Raw genomic sequence first — 20015 nt, forward strand, 5'->3', positions numbered from 1 at the left:
GAAAGTAAATTGATCAAAGAGCTGTGTGTATGTTGCGGAATAAGGAAATCAAGAACATCACCCTATCACCCTCAGGGAGACCCACAACCCGAACGTTTTAATCGAACTCTTCTTGACATGTTGGGGACTCTGAATCCACTTGACAAAATTCAGTGGAAGAGACACGTTTGTAGACTTGTACATGCTTACAACTGTACAGTAAATGACTCTACCGGATATTCACCTTATGTACTGATGTTTGGACGAGAAGCTAGGCTGCCTATTGATATTTGTCTTGGGACTAATGTTAGTGACATTAATTCTTGTATTCCAACCCACACACAGTATGTAAAACGATTGAGGAAAGATTTAAAAGAAGCCTTTGATCTTGCTCACAAAGCTTCCAAGAGAAGAGGTGAGCAAAATAAACAGAGATTTGATAATAAGGTGATTGAACAGATATTACTGCCTGGAGACCGAGTACTGCTTCGACGGTTAGGAGCTCCTAGACGACAAAAATTAGCGAATCGTTGGAAGGAATCACCATATACTGTCATTAAACAACTACCTGGTATCCCGGTCTATCAATTAAAACCAGAAGAGCATGATGGTCCGATTGTTACCTATCATCGAAATCACCTATTACCCGTCGGCCAAAACATTCCTTTTGAAGATAATAGGAATATGGGTCAACCAGTGGTGGTGAAAGAGAACCAGATCCCTAAGAGGGTAAAGGATCACTCCAGTTCATATGAATACAGTGAAAACATACCAAACGAGCTGAGCGAAGAGGGAGCGGGGTACTTCTATTGTGAAGAGTGTCCTCGTACTAATAGCGAAATAGAAGGGAGAGATATTAGCACGGGAAAAGAAACTCAAAGAAAAGAATCCTCTGACAATGAAGGGATCACATACGAGTGGGGAAGATCTATTGACGATATTCTTGTAGAGAATAGTAATGAACTTAGTTGGAATGAAATAACTGATGGGTCCCTTGTCAGTGAGGATAATTACGGAAGGGAAAACACCCCTTTGCCTCAAAGAGTTCGACCACTTCGGACACATAGGCCACCTTTAATACTAACTTATGATCGTCTGGGGATTCCTAGTGAAGAACCCCGAGCTGTTCACTCAACTACAATAATGCCGTGGCCATACTTCGAGAATAATAGTAACTTATGGCAGGAGAGACCATTAATAGAGTGGTACCCAAGAGAGTATGATAATTATGATGGTGACAGGTAACTATAAGAGAGACCAATACCTGCCACCAGGGGGAGGAGTGTAGAGTGACTTTTAGCATAAGGAATTTATATATGTATGTATATATTTATAATTGGTATATTGTATTGTGAATTGTTATGGCATATATACTTTGCTGCAGTGAAAAATATATAAAGGGGAGGATGTATGGTGGGGTGTATTATATATGTATTATTGCCTATATTATTGCCTGTGTGAGGTAACAGAGACTGGAATGGCTCGTGGGGCTCTGGACAACAGGCTCGGCTCGAGGAAACTCCGGGGGGGAGAGACGGTTACTAATGAGGCTGGGGACCAGTGTAAAGAGGCAGGCAAGTGCGACACAGAGAGACGGTTGCAGCTACGAGCAGGAGGATGGATGGTGGAGCCGCTACTTGCATTTCTGACCCGATACTCACCTGAAAGCCGGGGGAGAGGGATCGTGGATCCGACTGCGGAGAGAGTGATCCAGGAACCGAGGGAGCCGCCAGCGGAGAGAGTGACAGCCGGGCCGACAGCCTTGACTGAAGGTGGAGTGTGATCGTGGATCCGACCGCAAAGATAGTGATACGGGAGCCGCCAGCGGAGATAGTGATCCCGGGAGCCGCAGCAGAGAGAGTGACCGCCGGGCCGACAGCCGCTTCTCCAGAGACTGAAGGGCTGTGATCGGTGAGGTACAGTAACCAGCCGGCAACGGGGCAGACATATCCCTTGCTGTACAGCATAATAGGCGGCCAGGTACATGACAAGTACCCTGGTGGGAGGATCTAATTCAGAGACTGCCTAAGAAGTTGTCTCCCCCACCGGCCAATACAATTAATTATTATTAAAATAACAATACAATAGGAAGCGGACAATTATACTTCTACATCGATGAGCACCATATAAAATCATAATAGCGGTATTAACAGCTTCGCTATTCAGTGAAACACTATCTACTACCTATACCAGAACCCTGGAAATTTAACCTCATACCCATCCCCTGCATAGACTGATCCTGTGGTATACTGCCATAGGGTAAAAGAGTACACCTAGAGTGTGGAGACTTTTGTAATATATATAATCTAAATGATAATTTTCATAAAGGGTTACAGTAAATAAAATAACTATACTTACCTTATAAGTTGCATGGCCATCTGAAGAAAGTACCGCTACACCAAAAGAAAGAAGAACCGAGTATTAAAATAAGGATAGGACATTACATCTTTATTATATAAACCCTAGAGAGATTGCAAGGACTAAAATACTGCATTGCTAAAGGAAAATATATTAGCTAATATACTACAGTAAAGGAGACTCAAAATCCCATTAAGGATTGGCAGATGTTAAAGACAACTAGCTATTGTCAGTACGTCGACTGATCGAAATAGACTGAGTTTCACGGTGATGGCATTAGTGCAACCCAATTAGTTACTTAGCTGCGACAGTGGATCGAGTATTGATACGAGCCTACTTCAGAAATCAACCAATCGTTACCACAAAGGAAATAAATTGACTTCTCTATTTGGAGATTACAACACATCAATTAAATTCAGTGCACTAACAGCATATATTTGCAAATATATATCTCTAGAAGAGGAGTGACTATAGTGGGGGAAGTATAGTATAGGATTGTTAAGACTGTCCATGTAGCATTATTGTTATATATATGTAATATTTTAAAATAATATATAATATTATTATTATTCAAAGTAAACTGCATGATATTTAAAAAATCTAATGTGGTCAATTCATTCCTGAGATAAGTATCCTGTTATAGTAACGAAGGTGCAGATATCCAGTACTTCAAGTAAGTGAATGGAATGTTATGTTAAATTGTATATATAATATTGAAAGCAACCAGACTACATTGAAAGACATATATATACCAAATAATAGGGGTTTCTCAGATTTTACCCCGTCTGCCAAAATTCGTGAGCAGACTAAAGGTCTGAGTGGAGGCACTAGAGCTGAAAGACAAATACTTGAAATAAAACAAGGCCTACATTAATATAGTTAGAATTCTCACACTTCCTATGCAACAGCAGATATCTCCATCAGTGAGGTGCATGCTTCCAGTGTAATAGGTTGTGGGTTCTAATCCTGGATATGACACTTGCAAATTACTTGTCAGAGAAATAATCAGCATTGTGAGTGACTGAGCAGATCTATGTAGTGTGTGGCTGGACCCCTACATAGATCTGACTAGTTGCAACGGTTTTGTAGTAGCTTCATATAGTTAGAATCTGCAGGCTTGCTATGCAGGAGCAAATATATACAGTATATATATGGGGGGGGTCACCAATATTTTTCTTGCCTCCGGGTAACTGGGACAAACTTACGCCACTGCATAGAAGTTTATGTACGAGGGGCTGTATTCCTCTGGGTTCCTCTTATTGGCTTACAGTATACATTACAGATAACGATTGCTGTTCTTGTTGAATGATGGAATGGGCTGAAACTGTACAAATAAAACCATATTTATTTTTCAGCCCTAAACAGATTATTTGCTGTATAAATGCAGTGATTACTTGTCGCTAATATAAATAGCAATAGTGCACAACTTAGCCTGATTTTGTTTTTCTGAGAATTAACAATAAGTTTACTTATCTTTAGGACTACATCCTCCTTCTAACAGATGGTGATATGGAATTTCTTAACGAGGGAGATATATTAGGATCCCCCTTCCAGGTCAGAAACACTAGTCTTTATTTGGTCATTACAGCACAGAATGGCTTGGTCCTGATTTGGGATAAAAAGACAAGTATTACTATCAAGATCCCAGAACATTTTCAAGTAAGTTTTATTTATAGTTGCAGTTTTTCAAGATGGTTTGTAATGCAAGGGATGGATAACACAAACTAGTCACATTCCTGCCATTAATATTAATGTCTGATCTCTGCATGAATCTCATCCGACTGCTGTCTGCACTTTCCATATATGTATCGGCAAATTGTCAGCAAGTCATATTACAATACATTTTACCCATTTAACCTCTTAAAACTTGTGTCCCTTTGGTAAGCTAATCAATCTGACGCCATTTATTCTGTTATGTAATGAGCCTCATTATATATTATGAGTCTGGAGAAATGCAATTGCTATTGTGGAGATACAGCTGTAATTTTATACTAATAACAGGACTGAAAATCACAGATATAACATAAAATTAATCAAACAGTGGTGAACATCGAAAGACAAAGGGCCTAATTCAGACCTGATCGCTGCTATGCGTTATCGCACAGCTGCCAATCAGGTCTGAACTGCGCATGCCAGACAGCCAATGGCCATCTCAGCCCTGCGGTCACCTCTGCCTGATTGACAGGCAAAGGCGTTCGCTGGGCAGGAGGGGGCGGGCCGGCAGCGCTTGGCCGCCATTTTAGGGTCGTGGTCCGGGCAACGCAGACGTACCCGGACCATGCGGAGGGCGGGCTGCGGGCGGCTGCGTGGTGTCACACGCAGCCGATGTGACCCGGATAGTGATGGTAGCTTCCTGCCAGCGCACAGGAGCTGCACTGGTAGGGAGCTACTCGTCAAGCACAAAAGCATCGCTCCTGTGCGATGCTTTTGCACTTGTGCCGGGAAGGCGGCGGTGGTGGGTGTGTGTGTGTGGGGGGGAAAGTGGGCCTGACATGCGGGACATACTTGCCCTGTGCTGCGATCAGGTCTGAATTTGGCCAAAAGAACAATAGGGGCTGATTCCGACTTGGTGACAAAGCAAATAAACAAACAAACAGTAACTGCACTTTGGCGGAGCCATGTTGCACTGCAGGGAGGGGGGGGGGTATATTTAAAATGTTCAGGGAGATTTACAGTTGGGTGGGGCATGTCCAAACACGAATCAAAATTGCAGTGTAAAAATAAAGCTGCCCAGCATACAGTATGTGGGCTACATGCAAAAGCTGCCAATATTATACTGCATGCAAATAATAAAATAAATGTATTTGCAACCCTTGAAGCGCAACACGGTTAGTGCCAGATATAAAGTTACTTGATTTTTTTTGCTTTAGTCCTAGCTGTGCCATAATATTCATTTAATAAATACAGAAACTGTACTGCCGACATAGGCAAAAGGTTTGTACCAATCAGGACTTTCTCAAATATTCTATCTATAATCACTACCGAAATGCTTTGGATGCTGTAAAATAAATACTGTACATCCAGTGATGTGCGGTGAAGTCATAGGTTGTTGGGCTGATGCTGTGTCCTAGTGCCTGCCGACTGCTGCGGCACTGGCTTCCCTTCCTTACAGAGGCAGCACAGAGATGGAGGACTGGGGCACCTACTAACCACTGGCTGCCGATGGGTTCTAGTGCCTGCCGGCTGCTGTGGTGCAGGAGGGAGGACTGGAGCACCTCAAAGCTGACCAAGTTACCATATATGAATTGGCCCAGCGTGGGGGGAGGGGAGCATGGGCACTACAGAGAGGACGGGGCCCGGCCTACTGGCGTGGTGCAAAAGGGCAGGATGATTGTAGTAGTGGGAAGTAGGTGGCTTTAGGACATGATAGGGGTAGTGGTGGTGAGGAGCAGGTGCAGGATGGAATTAGTACTGGAGAGCAGAAGGCAGAATGGGAGTTGTAGTGGACAACAAGGGGCAGCATGGAAGTAGTGGCGGGTAGTAGCAGGGGACAGGAAGGAGTGGAAGGGACTTACCCTAAATGCTGCAGTCTGTTATCCTGCTTTTCTTTATTCACAATCTGCAGATTGTGAAAGCTGTGGCTAAGGTCCATCTGTGTGTGGTCTCCAAGCCACTCAAGCAGCATTACTCAGGTGCGGGAGCACACGGGATGGCATTCAAAGTAGCCAGGCGCCAGCTGACTTCACTCATAAGTGAAAGTCTGATGCCGATGCTGCCAGCAGTCACCTCCTCTCTGCTGCCCCCGAGTCCCGAATGCTCTTCCTCACCCTGTGGACAGCGCTAACTGCAGCGTCACACATCACAGGAAGCAGGAGTCAGCGTGACGGCCCGAGTAAGTAAGCTCCAGCCTCCAGCATGCTCCTGCTCCTCTCCGCTCTGCAGCAGCTCACCTTCAGCCAGCAGACAGGCGAGGACAGGGCCCTGGCGCTGCCCCTGCCAACGCCAGTCACTTGTAGAAGTAGAAGTGCCGCTTTCACCATTTTTTTTAATGGGCTTTTACAGCAAGTGCTTGGCCCCGCCCCCCGTTTAATCCCGTTCCAATTGCCAACGGGAGGCACTCACAAACCAATTTAAGGTTTTAAAATAATGAACATAATATAAAGATGATACTTATAACACAAAATATGTGTCATAAGTATCTTCTTTCTATTATGTTAATCATTAATGACAGGGAGGCACTGCCTCCCCTGACTGCACTTCCCAGTACATCCAATTTTTAATCTCCACTTAGGCTTCTAAATAAAAATGCCTCTTTAAGACTGTAAAACCTCCAGTCAATAGTTCCATCCCAATACCTCAGACCACCATTACTGGATAAAACTAAGGGGGTCATTCCGAGTTGTTAGCTCGCAAGCTGCTTTTAGCAGCTTTGCACACGCTAAGCCGCCGCCTACTGGGAGTCAATCTTAGCTTATCAAAATTGCGAACGAAAGATTAGCAGAATTGCGAATAGACACTTCTTAGCAGTTTCTGAGTAGCTCCAGACTTACTCGGCATCTGCGATCAGTTCAGTCAGTGTCGTTCCTGGTTTGACGTCACAAACACACCCAGCGTTCGCCCAGACACTCCTCCGTTTCTCCAGCCACTCCCGCGTTTTTCCCAGAAACGGCAGTGTTTTTTCACACACACCCATAAAACGGCCAGTTTCCGCCCAAAAACACCCACTTCCTGTCAATCACACTACGATCACCAGAACGAAGAAAAAACCTCGTAATGCCGTGAGTAAAATACCTAACTGCATAGCAAATTTACTTGGCGCAGTCGCACTGCGGACATTGCGCATGCGCATTAGCGACTAATCGCTCCGTTGCGAGAAAAAAATAACGAGCGAACAACTCGGAATGACCCCCTAAGTTATCTGTATAAAGACAAGATTGAAAGATCTGGCAACCAATAAATGCTAAATTTTCTTCACACTCGAGTACCTTCTCTTCATGTGTTCCCACAAATTAAAGTAGCTAGGGGCCTAATTCAGACCTGATCGCAGCAGCAAACATGTTTGTCTAATGGGCAAAACCATGTGCAGTGCAGGTGGGGCAGATATAACATGTGCACAGAGAGTTAGATTTGAGTGGGTTATTTTGTTTCTGTGCAGGGTACATAGATGTGTCCACATATATCTTTGCTATATCCCGCCATGTATGGCACGGTTTTGCATGCCATAGACTCAGAGATTTATAGCCATGCCTTGTGATTTTTCGTAATTTGCTTCTTTAATATGTTACTTTATACATATTTTATTATGGCAAACAAAAATGTTAAAATCCATCCACTCACTATTTGTGAAAAACAGCTTAGCCGTGTTTTGCATGTTGTGCCAAATTGAGCAAAATAGCAAAGATGTAAGTGTACTCGTACTGACTGCTTTATTTTTACGCTGCAATTTAGATTTTAGTTTGAACACACCCCACCCAAATCTAACTGTCTCTGCACATGTTATATATGCCCCACCTGCAGTGCACATGGTTTTGCCCATTAGAGAAACATTTTGCTGATGCGATCAGGTCTGAATTAGGCCCTATGCTCACTGTCTCTCCCCTCTGTGTTATACCTATCAGTCCCTCCCCTTTATATTGTAAGTGCACCCGAGCCAAAACCTCTTCCTCAGGTGCTTTTCCCTCCCTCTCTTATACCATCACACTCCTCCCTCACACCAACAATGACACCAAACTTTGGGTTTAACAACAGAAGCTACTTCTATGGGTATGAGACTATGGAGGTCATTCAGATCTGATTTCTGCTGCGCTTTTTCGCACAGCAGGTGGTCAGATCCAATCTGTGCAGGCGTATGCATCGCACTGCTGCAACGGGCATCGGTGCTCTGCAACTGGATTATGCGAAGGATCCATTCGCACGGGCATTCACAAGGAGATTGACAGGAAGAGGCTGTTTGTGGGTGGCAACAGACCGTTTACAGGGAGTGTCCGGAAAAACGCAGGTGGGATAAAGCGTTTTCAAGGAGGGCGTCTGACATCCGCTTTGGCCCTGATCAGCCTGCTCTCATCGCACGGGAAGAGTAAATCCTGGGCTGCGCAGAGACTGCACAAAATCAGTTTGTGCAGCTCTGCTACACATGTGATCGCACATTTGCACTCTGAAAATACACTCCCCCTGTAGGCGACCACTATCTGATCGCAGGACTGCAAAAATCGCTGCCCAACGATCAGATCTGAATGACCCCCTATGAGTGAATATGAAACAATGTTTATTTAGTGTGTATCATATGATCTGCAATGTTTGTACGGTAAGTATTTTGCATTCTTGAAAATAATAATAAGTTATTATTAATTATTATTATCATCATCATTTTCTCTTCCTACTTGTCCACTGGACAAATCAGTCACTCGCTGTCTGCTATCTCAGGCTTAACTACACACAGTACATAATTTCTCTCTCTCATCTAGTATCTTTCCTTCATTATCTAAGCATGCCCTTATTACCCTATCATGAAAAAAAAAGCTGAATCTGACCAAACTTTTCTCTCATATTCCCGTGTCTTATCAATCTTTGGGCTCGATTCAATCCTAAGAGAGTTGCATAGCGCTGGGAATTAGATCTCCGGGCTAGTCAATACAGCACAGTGGTAAGTCGGTGAATGCCCATTCTCCTGGACTAAACAGGGTGTTTTGTTGGAAGAACTGGCATTCTCTGACTTAAGTGCCCGGCGCAATGCTGTTTCCGCTGCGCTAAGGGCAGAAATCAGCATTGCGCTGGCACTTTTGTTGGATTTCAGCTCGCATCCCTCTGAGGGTATGAGAAGAAATTCCACTGTCGGGTGTCACAGCGCGCTGTATTGAATAGCACTGAGAGCTAATTCCCAGCGCTATTCAACTCTCTTACAATTAAATAGAGCCCTTTTAGAGAGTTTTGCCTACGCTTACTCACTCACATGCTTCCTTTCCTCAATTGATCTATTGTCCCTTCTTCAGCCAAGCTGTCATTCTGAAAACTCAATAAATATAAATGTGTAATTTATAATTCTCCTGCACTTTATTGGCGCTGCTATATATAAGATAGCAGGCAGATATGCTAGGCAATGTACGTATGAATGGTCAGTGGCACCGAACATCCCAACAGCTGCAGCTATCGATTTTGACAGTTGCAGCTGACATTGCCCCATCACCACCACACCAGCAGGGACATCACATTACCTGGCTGCGGCAGTGTCAGGACCTATATTGTCTGGCCTGCAGTACCTTTGGGCTGCCAGAGATGCTGCTATTATGTTTCTGGCCTGCAGTACCTTTGGATTGCCAGAGGTGCTTCTATTGTGTTTCAGGTTTGCAGTAACTTTGCGCAGATCTCCGGGAAAATGGCGCAGCAGCCACTTTTACAGTGATTTTCCTACTGCGCATGCGCGAAACACCAGGAAAATGGCATCACAGTATTTTCCCACTGATTTCTGCAGCACTGCTGCTGTGACGTAGGACTCCAAAGGGTAAGTATTAAGAATAATAGGTGCAGGGTGTGCGGTATTTGCCCCCTGAACCCCGGGGGTACATATGCACAAACTGCAAACATTAAAAATACGCCAGTGGCTGCAGGAGATGCTGCTGTTGTGTTTCTGGTCTACTGTACTGGTCTTCTGTTCTACCTCAGGACTTATCCTTGTCTAGCAATTCACCTGCCAGTCATTCAAGGCAGGTGAATCCCAACAGGCAGCTGCTGGGTTCTAGGCTGCACAGGAGATCTCACAAGACTTGTGAGATCTCATGTATGCCCAGTGGAGTTGGCTTGGAGGAAAGACACAGCGCATCAGCACTAGATTAATGCGCTGTGGGCTCTGGTGGGGATCGCTGGAGGGAGGAGTTTTCACTACCCCCATTTCTCTATTTTTACTACATCTCCCGGGATCTTAGTGGGTCATTCTGAGTTGATCGCTCGCTAGCTATTTTTTGAAGCGCTGCGGTCAGATAGTTGCTGCCTATGGGGAGTGTATTTTCGCTTTGCAAGTGTGCGAACGCTTGTGCAGCCGAGCGGTCCAAAAAAGTTTTGTGTAGTTTCTGAGTAGGTTTGAAGTTTGAACTTACTCAGCTGCTGTGATCACTTCAGCCTGTTCGTGGCCGGAATTGATGTCAGACACCCGCCCTGCAAATGCTTGGACACGCCTGCGTTTTTCCAACCACTTCCTGAAAACGGTCAGTGGCCACCCACAAACGCCCTCTTTCTGTCAATCTCCTTGCGATCAGCTGTGCAATTGGATTCTTTGTAAAACCTATCTCTCAGCAACTATTTGCTTTGTACCCGCGCGACGCGCCTGCGCAGTTTTGCAGAGTTTTGACCTGATCGCAATGCAGCTAAAAAACATAGCATGCGATCAGGTCGGAATGACCCCCTTAGTTTCACCTTTGTGTAGATGATATCCAACGTTTTCTTTCCTCTCAGGATCTCCCAATATCTGCACTGAACTGCCGTATTGAATGTATTTCTGTAATTTCATCTTGTATTTCCTTTGTCACTTCAAATTCAGTATTTGAAAAAGTGACCTACAGTACTGTATATCCACCAGCTAACAGAAGCTTCCTGTCTGATATCTCTATTTCATAATGCCATCCATTATCTTCTTCAGCCATCTTGTAAGATTTCTTTATTACCAGATGAACTCAGTGGCGGATTTAGCGGGGGGCGATGAGGGCGAACACCCCCCCTATACATACCAGCGCCGGGATGGACGGCCGGGTCCCGCCGCTGCGTTCATCTGCGCAGCCGCAGCCAGGCAGCACATCCGGCCAGCGGCCGGCCCTACGATCAGCTGCGGCAGCCGTAGCCAGCACTGTGGGAAGCCTGGCTGCGGCTAGTCAGCTACCACAGGTGCCCATGATTCCACTAAGTGCCTTCTCCGGCACCCACTCCCTGAGCCCTGCCACTATATCCTGCAGCCTGACTGTCCCGCCTTCGGGAGTACCGCACCCGCTCCCGGACGGATCATGCTGTCCCTCGGAGTCTCCCAGATGGTGCTCGGATGTCTGATCGTGGCTATCAGCTTCGCCACCCTGGCTCTAACCACCTCTGCCAGGGTCAGACACTCATGCCCCTTCTGGGCAGGCTTAAGTTCTCGGTGAGTACACTGGAACTTCCCTCCAAGCTATTACTGGGATACCAGTTGAATGTCTTCCTGCTGTGTGGATCTCAGAGTGATCACCTATATACACTGTAGTATTACTACACATCTGTATAGGGCAGCACCAGCCCGCATCACAATGTTTTCTTTCTGCACATGGATGTAAAGGCCACACTAGTGAATGTGCCAACTATGGGAAATATTAACATGAGCTATTGATGACTTGTGCCACATTTATGTACAGTAACCATAAGCTAGCAACTCATGTCAGCACTGCCAGGTGGCATTTACAGATGTCCCTCATTTCTGATTGTGTGCTTTTACACTACAGAATCTACAGTATATACAATTGGTCACACTACAGGTGATATATATGTCATCTATAGGTGTTACAATTTATATTAATAGCTACCTATTGGAATATTGATGTACAGATTTTAGGTCTTTAGTTTTTGATAGTTAAATGCATTCCAAAATTGTGTGTTCTATATTAAGAAAATGTGATGAGACTTTTTCAGGCTCAGCAGCCACTGGTCACCTTTTACCATGCTGGGAACAATAGGTAGCTGCAGTGGGCACCCCCCTCCCCCCAAAAAACATCTGACACACTCTCCCTCCATCTCCCCCATTGTTGCTGGGTGACTGATCCGTGTCTGCCCCCTCCTCATTCTAGCTCCTCATCATCACCTCTTCCAGAAAGGATATTCCGGCTGTTAGGAGCACTCTTTCCCCACTGCAGCCTCATCCGTCACAGGATGGGGAAGTACCAGGAGCTGCTCCAGGCTGCGGACCTCACAAATTTCTTTAAGTGGGAGGGGCATAACTAAGTGGGAGGAGTAAGAGTAGAGAGGGGAGGAGTCAGTATTTATTTTTAATCCGCCCCCCCTAAAGCTAAAGTCTAGATCCGCCACTGGGTGAACTTCCTATTTTTGATGGTAACATACTTAGGGACCGATTTAAAGAAGGACACAGTAAACACAGCAGCTGATGCTGAAAGCAGCATCTTTGGACTCAGCTGCTGTGCCAAAATATGCTAATGCTGCAGGAGGCATCTTGTGTTAACTGACACCTCCTGAATGCTTATGTGATACATTGCTGCATCCGAAGACACAACATCGGATCGCTCTGTGTAATCATCGGCCATCTGCGTATCCCTCAGGTAACTGTAGTTTGGCCAGGGAATTCACACTGCAGAGACTACTATATCTGCATTGGAAGATACAGACACTCAGCACTCTCCTTGTGCATTTTTGATTCAGGGCCTAAGACAGTGGGAAATACTGATGGTATCCTTAATCTACTGACATACAGTATCTCAGAGAATATTTCAGAGGATCTGGAGATCCTCTGAGATGCTGATATGTCCTCATACATCTGCTGCCAAACAGCTCATCTTGGCACGCCAGGTTGCCTGAGAATCTTCTAGCATTGGAGTGTCTTTTCTGCTTCTTTTTTGCTGAAAATACATCTTAGTCACTTAGACTAGGACGCACAAGGAGACTGTACTGATTAATTTGATATGACACCTGTATATCTGTGTGACTGAGTCTGAATCTGTACACGAAGTGCTACAATGTAGCGACCACAGCTTTTTTCTAATACAGGTTCCATTGTGCTCTGTATTCAGACTCAAGGAGAAAATATATATACACCTTTTACCGCGCAGTGAAGGGAATTCAAAGCTGCCTCATATATACCTTTTTTGTAAAGAGCACTCAATTCCACGTATGGTTCAAAATAGTACAATTTAGGTATATATGCTGGCCCAAACAACACGTTTCGGTTCTAACAACCTATTTTAAGAATGGATATAACCGAAACGAGTTGTTTGGACTTCATGCACCACTGATAGACACAGGAGGGGACAGCATTTGAAAAAGTCTGAATAAGCTAGCTGCAGTGGTGCCGAGCTTTTCAGCCCGGGACCTGCCTTGCCTTACAGCTAGCCCACTGCAGCACCGAGATTGGGTGAGAGACTGATGCACATCATTTATTGATGAACCCCATGCACTGTGTCACTTTGTTATGGTACTGTCATTCTCAAGGCTGCACTGTGTCACTTTATTAACACAACAAGGTTTTTTTGCATCCTATGATCATTGTATATGTATGAAATTAAAGTGTTTTTTTAATTTCTATTTATATAGGTACTCTGATTTAAGACACCTAGGAGGTGCAAGCGCCAGCATATATACCTAAATTGTACTGTATACAGCCTCAGTCACACACAATATAGAAGTGTCAGATATCAAATTAATCATCACAGTTTCAGTGTGCATTCTAATCTGATTGAATTGCGAGTAAGATGCATTTTCTGCAAAAAAAGATGTCCGATGTTAGCAGAGTTGCAAGGGACCTGTCGGCTCACTCATGCCAGGCATCTCGAGCTACATGGCACATTAATGCTAGATGTACTGTTTGAGGAAACATCTGTACTCTGGGGATCTGGAGTTTTGTCTATTGCCCAACACGCGGTTACTCTACCTAAGTTGGAGGCAGACATCTAAATAAACATGTTGTTGCATTTTTATTAACCGCTTAATTGGCTAATATCAGCCATCTGTTTTAATATTGAAGCAGGCTGATATGACTTTATATTTTCCTGGCGGCTGCTCTTTTCTTCAGCTGCCAAATGTACACAGGGAAGGTGAGGGCTGCTTTCACCCCAGTGGCTGCTGATCTCTGCAGCTGCTTGATGGGGGTGCCGGCAGGCTGTCTGATCAGCAGTGATTGGCTGCACAGCAGGCACTGGGGGATGGGTATGAGAAAACAGATCGGCTTGGGCGGACCTTCTGACAGTAATAGCTGCTGGAAGATTATCTTCTAGAAGCCACCCAGTGGGTCTTTCTGACTGGTCATATCAGATGTGACCATGTGAGGAAAAGCCCAGCCTGCATGGTCGCATCTGAGGCGACCATGTCAGGCAAGTAGTTAAGGAGTTTTCTATAGTTGCTGGATTTGCACAACGTATGTCCATGTACATTTATTTTTATATATTCCCTTCTTTCTGTCTTTTACTACTCAACAGAATAATGTGTGTGGGCTCTGTGGAAATTATGATGGCAATTCAGTCAATGACTTCAGTACCAGAGGACATTTCATAGTAGAAGATGTTATTGAATTTGGTAACAGCTGGAAACTGTCATCAACATGTCCAGAAGCTGAAAGCCTGATAGAACCCTGTGAAATTAGCCCACACCGGAAATCCTGGGCACAAAGGGAATGCAGTATCATCCTCACTGACTTATTCAAACCATGCCATTCTGAGGTAATTTGTGTAGAAATAATGTATATGTAAGGAACATACTGTATTTGTGTTGTGTGAAAAGGGCGTAATTCACATCAGTTTACTGCACATTAGTTAATTTTTGTAAATAAAGAAAAGAGGAAAGGAGAAAATCATAGTAATTCAGCGACAAAGTGTTCATGGGTTTGTCTCTAACGTACTGGCATGTGTCCGGATCAGCAGCAGTGCTGTGTATTACAGCCACTGTGCAAAACACAGCACTCGGCATTAGGATTACCTCTCTTAAGCCCGCCCCTAGACTCCTTCGAAACCAGCCAATGAGAGTTTGGGGGCAGCCTTAGGTGAGGGAAGCCTAATGCCGTGTCCTGGGTTTTGCACAGTGGCTCTGGTATACAGCGCCGCTGCTGATCCGGACACACATCAGCACACATATTACAGACATCTACACATGTATGTTTATATGTGCTTAGCATTCCCCAGCCTGCACAAGGTGGTCGGCGCTGCAGTCTAGGGGCTGCAGCTTCCGCTGAAATTAAGTAACTCAGCATTTTGTGCATACAAAATCAGCAAAAGTTCATCTGCACAAGCAAACAAAGCATTTGCTCCCCTGTATCAGAAGTTAGTTTGTCCATGTACAAATTTGCAGAGAATGTGGAGACTAGTGAGCTGTTAGACCAGAATTCAGACTGGCCACATTTATACATGTCTACATAAATTACAGGTTACAGGTTACCAATGATAAATAAGATTATGTAAAGCAGTTATAGGCATGCAATAAGCTTCAGAAGTACAGGGCTATGGGGCATATGTACTAAGCCTCGGAGAGTGATAAAGGTTAGAGAGATGATGCATACCTGTCCGAATTCTAGTGGGACACTGTCCCGCTTTTCCACCCATGGTCCGCAGTTTCCCGTGGGCAGGGGGCAGTTTGGGGAGTCTTTGCTGCTCTGTTCTGCTCTGTTTTGCAAAGCAGTGGGTGATCGCTGTACAAATGTTGTGTGCACGCACACAGCATCTATACAGTGCTGGGAGGTGAGCCGGGGGATGGGCCAGCTGCACAGGGAGAGATGGGCATGCCTCCAGAATGCTAAAATCAGGGTCATAAAGTAAGGCCACACCCCTTTCTCCATAGGCCATGCCCCTCCAACCTAAGCCATGCCGCTTTGCAGCTAGGCACGTCTTTGGCACGCAAGAGTTCCAACTCCATGGGACTGAAGGTTGGGAGGTATGTATAAAGTACCAGCCAGTCAGCTCCTAACTGCCATGTTACAGGCTGTGTTTGAAAACATGATAATTAGGAGTGGATTGGTTGCTAGTTTATCTCTCTCCGTTTGATCACTTTTCAAGGCTTAGTACATGTGTCCCTATGTTTGCTTATCTTGTAAAATAGGAGGAAAAAATGATCACCCCTGACATAAAGCACCAGCAATTGTGCTTATTTACCAATAATAAACAATTCAAAAGCCTATTTTTTATTGAACTGTTTGGCAAAGAAGCAAACATTTAGGTGCACCTGCCACCTGCAATAAGACACTTGTCATACATAAAATACTTTGGCATGTTTTTATAGCTATCAAACCTTTGAGAGAGATAAAGCCAAATAGAAACTTATCCGCAATTAGCTATCATTTATCTAGCACAGTCTACTGTATAAGATGACACACACTAATGGAGCTATAGGCAACTTCTAAACTTTATGTCTCTTGAGGGTTTGGTACCTCTCCTTCTTGGTAGTTGCCCCCCTGCAATAGTGAAAACTAGTCTCAGACTACTCAGCACTGGGCTGGTGCCTCTTTGGGAGGAGTCTACAACAAGTAGGATGCCAACCTTTGACCTCATGGCCATCAGTATCACACTGGTTAGCACTAGTTCCAAACTTTATTGTTATACAGGGATGTGGTTATGCGACCGGCGGTCAGGAGACTGCCTGTCACAATACCGACGCCGGGATCCCGAATGCTGAATAGCCCGCCGGTCGGCATGCCGACCAACAGGTACTATTTCCACTTGTGAGCGTCCACGACACCCATAGAGTGGTAATATAACCTGTGGTGAGTGCAGCAAGCCACCAAGCCTGCTGTGTGGCGATCGCCAACACCTCCCCCCCCCCCCCCCCCCACACACCAGCTATCTAACAGCCGAGATCCCGCCATCGGTATGGTCACCGGCGACACGAACCCAACACATTATAGATGGGAGCTGATTGGCTGGAGCACCATTTATCATGTGTAATGAGTGTATTATGCACGAGTTTTATCACTCATTGATAAATGGGCCCCACAGTCTCCTGCTGCATTTACAAATTAGTTATACAGTATTGCAAATCAGCTTCCCTGCAGCTTGACAATATTGTACAAATAAGAATCAGGCCATATGTCCTCAGACAGGAACCAGGAAAAGATCTAAAATTTAGTAAAACGGAATTACAGGATTATCTAGTTTATAAAGCTGTAGTACAGGTCTCCAGATGACTCCTCCTAAGGCAATTTCAAAGTGTCAATTTCCACTATATTAATTAAGATGAGTTCTCAAGAAAAGTTGCTAGTACTATGGGCCTAATTCAGACCTGATCGTAGATGTGCTAAATTCAGCATAACTACGATGAGGCACACTGACATGTGGGGGGATGCCCAGCACAGGGCTAGTCCGCCCCACATGTCAGGCCCTACCCCGTCGCCCAAGTAAAAAAGCATTGCACAGCGGCGATGCTTTTGTACTTGTAGAGTAGCTCCCTGGCAGCGCAGCTCCTGCGTGCTGGCATGGAGATACTCGTTGCTGTGCTGGTCGCAGCAGCTGCGTGTGATGTCACGCAGCCATTGCGCTCCACGTCCCGCGCGGTCCGGGCACGCCTGCATTGCCCGGACAGCGCCCCCTAAATGGCGGCCAAATGCCGCCAGCCCAACCCCTCCTGCTCAGCGACCGCCTCTGCCTGTCAATCAGGCAGAGGCGATCGCAGGGCTGAGACAGCCGTCGCGCAGTTCAGACCTGAGCGGCTGCCGATCATGTCTGAATTAGGCCTCATATCTGATGGAGAGATAATAAAACAGAGGAAGAATGACACCATCAGGTAAAAACAGATTGCTACATACAGTATACCCTGTACTTTGTACCTCATTAGTAGTTTAGGTTACGTAAGGTTTGTGACATTGTAAATCAAATAACAGTGATTTCATTTTCTATATCTTTATACTTAAAGGTTGACCCTGAAAGCTATTATGATGCATGCGTCAAAGACTCCTGTGCCTGTGATGAAGGTGGAGATTGTGAATGCTACTGCACTGCAATAGCAGTGTATGCTCAGGCATGCCTCTCTCATTGTGTTTGTATTGAGTGGAGAACTCCAAAGCGTTGTCGTAAGTTCCACAGTTCCATTAATATTCTAATACATTTTCTAAAACAGCAACTAACCTGACTATGGGGGTCATTCCGAGTTGTTCTCTCGTTATTTTTTTCTCGCAACGTAGCGATTAGTCGCTAATGCGCATGCGCAATGTCCGCAGTGCGACTCCGCCAAGTAAATTTGCTATGCAGTTAGGTATTTTACTCACGGCATTACGAGGTTTTTTCTTCGTTCTGGTGATCGTAATGTGATTGACAGGAAGTGGGTGTTTCTGGGCGGAAACTGGCCGTTTTATGGGTGTGTGTGTAAAAACACTACCGTTTCTGGGAAAAACGCGGGAGTGGCTGGAGAAACGGAGGAGTGTCTGGGCGAACGCTGGGTGGGTGTGTTTGTGACGTCAAACCAGGAACGACACTGACTGAACTGATCGCAGATGCCGAGTAAGTCTGGAGCTACTCAGAAACTGCTAAGAAGTGTCTATTCGCAATTCTGCTAATCTTTCGTTCGCAATTTTGATAAGCTAAGATTCACTCCCAGTAGGCGGCGGCTTAGCGTGTGCAAAGCTGCTAAAAGCAGCTTGCGAGCGAACAACTCGGAATGACCCCCTATAGACATTCAAATACAAATGTAATTGCCTGATGAGTCTGGTGTATGTTAGTAGTATATGCAGTATTCACCCCTATGGGTCATCATAAGATCCACATGTATGATCCTGCCTCTGCCCCCCACCCTGATCTCGCATGTACTGTACTCCTATAGTCCCTAACACTGTTATCTACATGGCAGGATGAATGCAATATAACATACCACCCAACATTTGGCAAAATATGGGCAAGAAATAGTACTGCACATGAACCATACACCCATTTTACACAAATGCAATCGACCAAATCACGCTCATTTTACAACTAATCACATTCATTTTCTTTCAATCAATTCTGTCCATTTCACAATCCATAAATAGAACTTTCCCACTGAAATTGGATGTATCATATGTAGGAATATACCGTATTAAGGGAGGTAATTCAGATATACATGACCCCCAGTGCCAGCAATGCCCCCAGTGCCAGATATACATGCCCCCCCTTCCCCCATGCTGCTCACTGCGCTGCTGCATATATGAGGGGAGGAGAGCGCAGCATACGCCTCTACTGTCTCTCTCTCTCCGGCGGCGGTGTCTCTCTTCAATTAGGCACCGGTCCGTGAGCCAATCAAAGCTCGCGGTCCGGCATCCTTAGCTGCCGGTCCGCAAGCTCTGATTGGCTCATGGACCAGCACTGAATTGAAGAGTGACACCGCCGCTGGAGACAAGTGTATGTGCCGGGCAGTGTTGGCCAGAAGCCGGCCGAGCCGCATGCGGCGGATGAAAGAGCTGCAGGTTGGCCACTGCTGCTCTAAACCGTAAAGCCACTGAGAGCAATTACCCATTCTGAGATGGGCACTGGACCCCTTAGTATGTCAGGTAGCTGAGAGTAGCTGAAATTCAACACATGATATGCAGCTGCAATATTGTAAGTCTAACTTAAAGAGTAGTAGCAGTAGTAGTCCAGTATTCAGTAGTTACCAAAATTCTAAGATAGCAGTAAGAGCCAGAAGTCACAGAAATCCAAAGCCAGTAGGTAGAGCTAGAAGTTAGAGGAAGTAGAAGAGCCTCTAAGTACATCTTGTTTGACATTTTTGTATCACCACCAGTCACAACTGATTGCTACTAAGATTCTTATTAATGGCACAAATACTGTAACAGTAGCTTATACAGCTTATGTTGGTTATCTCCTTCCTCAGCTGTGTTCTGCGACTACTATAACACAAATGAAACACAGTGTGAATGGCATTATAGATCTTGTGGAGTTGATTGCATAAAAACCTGCAGAAACCCAGCTGGAAACTGTGTAGCTGAACTTTCCAAAGTGGAAGGTAAGAAAAATGAACACTGTTAATAAAAAAAACCCTGTCCTTTAGGAAATATTGCCTTGTTTATGAGAAAGTTCAGAGTAAAACTGCTGGACTGGTTAAAGCTGACAAGAAGGTGA

General features: G+C 45.1%; 1 protein-coding gene across 1 annotated transcript; it reads left to right on the forward strand.

Moving 5' to 3' along the window:
• Positions 1–1523: 1523 nt before the first annotated feature.
• Positions 1524–20015, forward strand: LOC134968662 (mucin-2-like). The gene is made up of 6 exons (XM_063944184.1): positions 1524–1553; positions 3817–3996; positions 14427–14666; positions 17842–17998; positions 19768–19899; positions 19945–20015. Exons 1-6 carry the CDS (start codon positions 1524–1526, stop codon positions 20013–20015), a joined length of 810 nt encoding a protein of 269 aa, XP_063800254.1.

This window comes from Pseudophryne corroboree, chromosome 11 (assembly GCF_028390025.1).
Source record: "Pseudophryne corroboree isolate aPseCor3 chromosome 11, aPseCor3.hap2, whole genome shotgun sequence".
NCBI classification, from domain to species: Eukaryota; Metazoa; Chordata; class Amphibia; order Anura; family Myobatrachidae; genus Pseudophryne; species Pseudophryne corroboree.